At 38.6% G+C, this 8640-nt stretch overlaps 1 protein-coding gene across 1 annotated transcript in view; it reads right to left on the bottom strand.

Annotated features, from left to right (window-relative positions):
* Nucleotides 1-5191, bottom strand: part of gpa33a (glycoprotein A33 (transmembrane), paralog a) — a 7663-nt gene extending 2472 nt beyond the window's left edge. The window contains exons 1-6 of the mRNA XM_020605391.1: nt 5019-5191; nt 4059-4219; nt 3673-3889; nt 3126-3290; nt 2469-2585; nt 2201-2330 (exon numbers count right to left, since the gene is read on the bottom strand). Of these exons, the coding sequence (XP_020461047.1) occupies nt 2201-2330; nt 2469-2585; nt 3126-3290; nt 3673-3889; nt 4059-4219; nt 5019-5061 (833 nt within the window). The 5' untranslated portion in view covers nt 5062-5191. The remainder of the gene's footprint in view (nt 1-2200; nt 2331-2468; nt 2586-3125; nt 3291-3672; nt 3890-4058; nt 4220-5018) is intronic.
* Nucleotides 5192-8640: the final 3449 nt, after the last annotated feature.

Below are 8640 nucleotides of genomic sequence, written 5' to 3'. Positions count from 1 at the left end.
GGGAGGCTGAGGAGTGTGATCCCCCTATAGTTGGAACACACCCTCCGGTCCCCCTTCTTAAAAAGAGGGACCACCACCCCGGTCTGCCAGTCCAGAGGCACTGTCCCCGACCGCCATGCGACGTTGCAGAGGCGTGTCAACCAAGACAGCCCAACAACATCCAGAGACTTAAGGTACTCAGGGCGGATCTCATCCACCCCCGGTGCCTTGCCACCGAGAAGCTTCTTGACTACCTCAGTGACTTCAGCTTGGGTGATGGACGAGTCCACCTCTGAGCCCTCAGCCTCTGCTTCCTCATCGGAAGACATGGTGCCGGGATTGAGGAGGACCTCGAAGTATTCCTTCCACCATCCAAAATGATTTAATTTTATTAATTTCTGAGCAATGCTTATCTTTTATTCTACGCTTAAGTTTTTTCGTGATGCTGCTAGGAATTCTTAAGTTTTTTAAGTTTGTTTGCTTTTGTCCCAAAACCTACAGTCAGGAAGACCTGGCTCAAGTTAGATTTTGACTGAAAATTGCTCGACTGTTATGCTATGATAATGGGGTCCTTATCATGAATTTTCCCTTCAAAGGCAGCCTCACAAGCTGACCTCCTGATGTGGCAGAAAAGGGAGACAACCTTTAATGAAACAGAACTATATGAATGACCAGAAGGGAAACCCAGCCTATCAAATAGTAGTCTTTTTAGAGATGCTGCAATTTTGAGACATGGACAGAGTCATGTCTCAAAAAAGGGGGAGTAGATAGGGACAGCCATGCTAGGGTTTATGAATTTTCAAACTACTCCAACATTTTTGTGAACCATACAATATGGGCTTGCCACAATGCAAGAGAAAACTTAAGAACTAAAAGAGGTCAGTTTCCAAAACCACTACTTCCATTTCAACACATCTGCACGGACTCCATAAAACTAAACAAGGGTGAGGGAAAGAAATTCTTCCTGGTGATAATAGACATATTGAAGTGCTTCTCACAACTCATAATCCCCAGATATGAAATACTTGAAAATTATATAGTGACAATGGAACCCAAGTTGTACACTGTGCAATACCATTGCCGGACGGTTTGTGCAAAAAATGGTTTAAAAAAAAAAAAAAAAAACATCTTTTACTAATAAAACATATTTAGCTTCAGGAGATGGAAAACCATAATGTTCATTTCCAACTTAGGTAAGCTTCTCTGTTATTATTTTACTATACTTCTGCATTACCCAAAACCTCCAAATATGTGTGGAGATTTATCTTCTGCAGAAGCACCTAGTGATTTTAATCGTGACTAGGTCTGTGTACAAAATATAATTCATCTGAGACAGTTTGTGTTTCTAGGATAGTGTGAATGCTGTACTCCTCTGGGTACTTTTTTTTTGAGTGAAAAAAAGGTTAATGAACTTTCTTTTTCTGTCTGTGTAAATATTCTGTCACTTATTGCATCCAATACATAGAAAAGCCAGTTACTTTCATTGCTTTGCCATCAAGTGCATTGAAAGACATGTTCTTTCAAAATTCATCAACCCCCCCAGTCCTTTTCTCTTTCTTTATCTGCATCACTAAGCCTCCCATTGAGTGCGACTTATAACTTGAAGGTAACCAACCAGGCTGACACTTGCACATGTACATGCTGTACAATACAGTCTATAATTTGGGCAGTGACACATTTGACTTGTTTTAGCATTTATTTGTTTTAAATGGAACTATGAATGGTACCGAAGTGCCCAAGAAAGGTAGAATGAGGAATTTAATTAACATAAAAAGGATGTAAAACTTAGTGACATTTTGCTGATAGCTGTTAAAATTGTCTTTTTGCTTCCTCATTGTGATGGGCTATTCTGTTTGTTCTGTATGAAACTCTCCCTTCTTACAAAAGCAGGTTCTGTATCTTAGCATCTGAACAATGTCTTATTTTTGTGAGCTACACTAATCTGTAGAGGTCTATTTGACCCCTTTATTTTTGCTGCAACAAAGCACTTATCCCTCATGAATAAAATGTGTATAAAACATCTTTTATGTCCAATAGTTGTGTTGGCAGACAGACTTCTCTGCCTATAAACTGAAACTCCCTGATATAACTGACCACCTGCTCATTTAGCTTCATGAACGAGCATCATATGCTAACCTCTGTTCAAATCACTCTCTCTTGTTCATTAGTACAGTATGTGTGAATCTGGTTACATATGTAGTTACGGAAGAAAATCAATTACCCCATGGCATACTCCTCCTCTTTGTTCTTCTTCTTCCGGCAGCAGCAGCAATAGATGATGAGGGCAAGTGCCAGCAAGGCGGCGGCAACTCCAGCAATGATTGCTACAGTGGCGCCAACTTTCATGGAAGCTGTAAGATTGAATGAAGACAAGTTTTTTTTAAAAAGGAAGGGAAAGATGCATATTGCAATGCAGTGCTTTAAAAATTTATCGGGAGCAATAAATTTCCAGTTTGGTAATGAAAAGCTGCTACAAGAAGGTTCCTCACGTGGCATGACTGAGAGGGTTATGTTGCAGTTAGCCCTGCCCATCTTGTTGGATGAGGTGCAGATGTAGAATCCTGATGCGTCTTTTGAGATATTGTATAAAGACAGGATTCCGTCCTCTGAAAGGAAAAGTTAAACATATACTGTACACACTACTGCCATCATGGTTTTAATGCTTTCTTATTTTATAGACTACAAACTCTACAGTGTTACCGTTTATAAAATATCCGAAACTCTACACAACACAATCAGCCTTAGAAAATTCACATGAGTTATATTCTACATTTAGCAATCCATACCCTGATGGCGTAGTCAAGCCCAGTGCTACTAAAGCCCCTAATTTCCACCCACTGCACTGAAACTGTTAAATGTGATGACTTCCAAAACATCAGAGACAATGTTTGAATTATTCTACTTCATTATCACTACACAACCTTGTGTTTCAACTTTAAACATCAAACCAGACTAAGAATTGACTCCAAGTTGACCATGTTAAACTTTCAACTTACAAACTAAGAGGAGCAGAGCATGGCATGATTCTAATCCTGATCATAGCCATAGTTCTTTTGCAGTGGTAAGTAAAACTTTATGCATTGAAGGTTCACTTAAATCTTTCTATGATCAACAGTCCTATCAGAAACTATGTCACTGATACTTACTGTCAGTGGTCTTGGGGTCTGGAACACGAGGGTTGTTCTGTACATCACGACTGTCCCATTTATAAGTGGGTGGCGGGGAGCCTTCCTGAGACACACAGGTCAGGTTGATGTTCTCGCCATACTCTGCCGTACCCTGGATCTTGCACATGGGTGGAGACGGAGGCACTAAAAAACAAAGTGTCCTGTCCTTAAATAGCCAATAAAACTATTTTGTTTTGTTAAAGATGAAATAAAGATACCAACTGGTAGCAGAAACTAACAAAGTTGGAAAAACTGCAGTAAGCATTATACTGACTAAGCTTTAACGTCATCTTGAATATCTGTCGTCATCGGTGTGTGAATGTTGTATGATCCTCTGTAAAGCTCTTTGGCCAGTGCAACACACTGTGAGAAAAGCACTATATAAAATACAGTCCATTTACCATTTACCATCTACAGTAGATAGGTTAAATAGAACACCATAAAAAACATGCAATGCAGAGCTGTTTACACCCAATTTTAAAAATGTAAAAGCAGAATATTTCTTTGAAAACAAATGAAATATTACCTAGAACCACCAAACGTGTAGTTGCATCTGGCTTGCCAGTCATGTCACCCTTTGCCTGGACATGACAATCAAACACCCTGTTGTCTGCAAGTGAAATGGAGTTCAGCTTCAGGTTGGCCCTTCCAGTGGGGATGTCTACGTCCATCGACGCCCGACCTGCATAGTCTTGTCCAGTTTCAACACTTTCATCAGCAGAATAGTAGATGGCAATCTCGGTCTGTTAGAAAACAACAGTATTAGAGCAATATTTTAAATAAATAAATAAAAAAGAAAAACTTCTTTCTTATTATTCATAATACAATACTAATGAATTAGGATTATGATAGATAGAGAATCGTTCATACATATATAAATACAAATGCATAAACAGATAGCATTCATCTGACCTCTGTGTCTTCAGCTTGAACAGGCCTAAGAGACCATTTGATGGTGATTATTTTGCCGGTTACTGTTTTAAAGGTACAGGGCAGTGTGATGTTATCACCCCTTTTAAACTCATATGACGCCTGTGGGATGGTCACAGTAATGGCACCAACACTTGACCACACTGTCAAAAGATTTAAAAATAGATATAAACACACTGATTAGATGCAACTTTGACATTTATAAAAACACAGAACTGGGATTAAGATGAAGTTAATACAATATGTGATACACATCAGCGAGTCTGGACCTTTAGATCCAACCACATGCCTCATTACCCCACCCTCAAACCCACCTGCACACAGCAGAGTACACCACAAGTGTAGGCCCACCAAAAGCAACAAGCAAATTCAATAATCGATCAACTAGTTTTATGCAAAGCTCTAAATACAGTACAACTACATACAATTAATACCACAGGGTTATATATAAGCTTGATTAATAAAGCTTAATATCTTATGGGTTTACTGGTCTTCTACAACAGAAAACTCGATATCTTTGGATTCTGTCCAACAAGGGGAACTCTTGATCATCCAAACCCTTTACCTAGTAACCAGAAAACAATTGCTAAACAATTACAATAACTGTGGGTTGCAACCTTGTGTGCTGAAAGTCTAACATGCTAGAAATATTAACCAATCATTCTATAAGGTTGAAAGCAAACAGGAAGCTACAGGTCGAGTCAAAAGCTTATTCCAATTTAATGCTGTTGATTTCAAGAGCCTCCGCGCTTTCTGAATTCTGGTTTTACTTCAGATATTTGAAGAGCATAATCGGTTTAACTCAGCAGCCACAAGGAGGTTATTGGGCCTGTTGGTTTTAGCGCACAGAAACCTGTTTGCGTAAACAGGTGTGGCAGCTCAGTTACACTCAAAGGAAATAAGGTATTGTAGGTAGCCCGGTTCTCTCATTTGAATACTCACCCAGACACAGAGTCAGAGTCAAAGCAGAAATCCTCCCCTCCATACCAAAGACTTTTATCTTCTTAAACTAACAATTTATTTTTCTGCGCGTCGTTCTTTTTCTCCAAAATTAACACAAGCACTACATCCACCTGAGAACCGCCTTCACCGAAACCCGACAGCGTTCGAGTGATGCGCTTAAATGGCTGTGAGCGCCTCTGCTGGATGACTGACACCTCTCCCCCCCAATCATCGCAGCCCCTCCTGCTCAGGTAACAGTCTTGATCCGCCCACCTCGCGTGTTTCAGCTTGCCCTATCCGCCAGTATACCTGAGCTTTAAGGGATACTCCTTGAATGAGACATGTCTGCTCAAGATTGCTTTTACAGCAGGAACACATTTCCACAATTTGTTAACCGTTTCCGTTTAAAAATATGAAAAACATTTATTTACGCTTGAAGCATTATAGCTTATGGTGTCAACAGCCCATATTAACAGAAAGAGTTATAGAATCATTGTATTTATTCTCTTTAAACAATCAGCTTTATGTTGCAAGAGACAGAAACAGGAGTGGTGATAAAGTACCTGCACAACCAAACTCTTGGCACAAAACGAAACTGGTGTGTGCTGCTACAGCAAGTGAGGCATTATATTTTGTCAGACTGGTTTGACAAGGATAATGACACACACACATACACACACATTTGTTGTACTTCTATCTTTGTCAGGACACTCGTTGACATAAAGCATTCCCTTGCCCCCTCACCCTAATACTAAACCTTCAAAACTAAATGCCCAACCATAACCCTTAACCTAGCCCTAACCTAAAACTAATTCTAACCTGAACCCTAAAACTAAGTCTTAACCCTCAAAAAGGTGTTTCACAAAGTGAGGACCAGCCAAAACGTCCTCAAAAACTACTTTTTTTGTCCTGACTATGTAGCATGTACAAGGACACACACACTGAAAAAAGGAAGAAAGAAAAAGGTTGTTATTAGCCTAGTATATCGACCTCTATGTCTGACTAGAGTTTAAAATATTTGATTTTGAGTAGAGTAGCTAAACACACCAGGACCACCTCACAAAGTAATTTCATCGTTGGACATTAGGAAATGCAAGAAATAGGCACTGAGATATCAAGCACATCTTGGTTGTTCTTTTTTTTTTTTTTTTTTGAAAGCTTAGGTATACTAGAAAACATTCACTTCTGCCCAGTTGTGAATAATCTGTGAATACTGCAAATAAAAGGAAAAGTCAAAAGACCCAATTGCTGATTGGAAAAGGAACAAAAACTAATATTAATAGGTGTTGTTCTTTTTTAACTTTCTGTGTTTGCATCCCAGATTATTTGATAGTAAAACTGAATTTCAACACTCTTAATATGTATACCACTTTCTGTCACATCTCATATCAGCATAAATACATGATCTATGGTTTTTGACCCAGCTGGAGAAACAACAGTATATAAGTAAAGCAACCAAACAAAAATTGCAGTTTTGTCTAAAAATTCAACAAGGTGCAGTCTGCGGTAATCTACTGTATATACTGCACCCATTAAAAAAATACAATCCTTTCTCTGCTCCGCCATAGTTACTTCAGGGATCCTTTACATCTCTGTCATTGTTTGGGCTTTTCTGTATTCCTCACTTGCCTTTTCAGTTTGCAAATCACATAAACAGATGACATATTCATCTTGTTTGTTTCCCAGCAGACACTTGGGTAGAGAGTGCAGTCGAGAGGCTCCTCTGCACTGCTCACTCACGAGTGATATTTAGGGAAGTTCTGAATGTGCCCAACTCACAGACTCTCATGGGCCAAGCCATGCACCCAAATCACATAAAGCAAGGCTGACACAAATAAACAGCAGTCTGACATTGCCAACCCTGAAGCCATGCCACTAACATTATCAAGTGGAAAGTGAAATTGAACATGGTCTCCTACCATTTCTTCTGGTTCTGTTCATTTACTGTCTCCTGTCATCTTCAGATAAAGGGACTTCATACTCCAGTGGACTACAGGCTGTGGCACTAATGCTCAACATCTGAAAAGAAGAGGCCTGACAAACAAGCTGTCCTTGTCACATGACCGCCTCCTGGTGGTTGGAGTGTGGTGTTACACATCCCTGTTTGCTGTAGGGCAGTAGGGACATTACAGTCCTGAACCTTATGGCACCGCCTGCTGCACTGACTGTCAAAAAAGACAAATGATAAGTAAAGTGATATGTCGAATTATTTTAAAGGAGATGAAAATATTGTTTTTGGTCTCTCCTGTGACAGGAATATATTATTGTGTAATAAGTTATTTCTTCTAAATGATGTATTAAATATTTTAATGGATGCTTAATTAAATTATGTATTGCATATATTAATGAAAGTTCATGTCAGTGCCTGTAATCTTACATGCACAGTATGCTCATATATTTCTTTTAATTTTCTGATAGTTAAAAATAAAACAAAAAACACGAGTTATGTTACAGCCATGTCTGATCCTGCCTTGTACAGTACACACCAAAACAGTAACAATTATTTTTCCTATATTCAGAACTTCCCTAAATATCAGATTTCTAAATTTAATTCTGTTTTCCCTTTTGTGGCTTTATGTACGCATATAAAAAAAAAAAGCATACAATGTTTTAACATTATTAAAACTAATTCTTGTGCAGCCTTATGAAAAAATACAAACATTCAAGAATTGTTGTGCTCAGATTGATTTGACATCCTTTCCAGTGTTCCCAGTGCTCTTCAGTGATTTCAGACATCATTAAAGCCATCTTTCCACTGCCTGGATTCAATTAACTAAGAGTTAAACTGGTGTATGATGACTATAAAAAGCCATCATCAAATGGGGCTTTGATATTAAGATTCATCATGGGAATGGGTAAATAAAGAGCAGAGTCGCCGTTTTAATCCAACAACAGGTAAAGAGTCTGAACTGGAGTAAAGAAAAGATCAATAAGTCCCCTCGTTCCTTTGTTTAGCAGACTTGGATTTCTTTAATAGATGGTAAAGGGCTGGAATCCTACTTTTTGTTTTAAATTTGCTGTCTTTATTCAGCTGTAAGCTGATGGGAACATGAGATGGGAACGTGACTCGCTCTACCAGTTTTCAGGGTCCTTGTGAATCCCAGCATGGTCAACCCGGTGTCTTACCATTTTCCCGCAATTCTTTAATGAGGCAGATTTTCTCTCAAGCCCATAAATTGTGGCATGAGAATGTGCATACAAGACGACATGCCAGTGCTAAAATTGTCATTAGAACTCAAATAAAGATGACTTTAATGTGCTGAAGAATGATTACTGTAATTATGTTCTCACTCACAGTAAATGTGATGAACCAAGAGTATACAAACAGTGCAGCAAGGGGGAGACAAAACTCCCTTTAACTCCAGCCCTGTTAAGTATTGCTTATCATTATATATTCAAGAATACGCAGTGTTCAAATTATAATTTAAATTATCACATGCAATATATTAGTGACAGCAGCAAAATAAGCACATATACTGTAAGCAGGTCCTGTTTATGAGAACCCTTTTCTATTGACTCTGTCTTTAAATAAAAAGCTGTGTTTCAAGTGCAGGTCTTAAAAACATTATTAGAGAGGGTGGAGTAAAAGATCAAATATTTAACAAAATACAAAACATATGGA

This window comes from Monopterus albus, unplaced genomic scaffold (assembly GCF_001952655.1).
Source record: "Monopterus albus unplaced genomic scaffold, M_albus_1.0 scaffold4.1, whole genome shotgun sequence".
Lineage (NCBI taxonomy): Eukaryota > Metazoa > Chordata > Actinopteri > Synbranchiformes > Synbranchidae > Monopterus > Monopterus albus.
The sequence above is the reverse complement of the archived record's forward strand: the minus strand, read 5'-3'. Positions and strand labels throughout refer to the sequence as shown.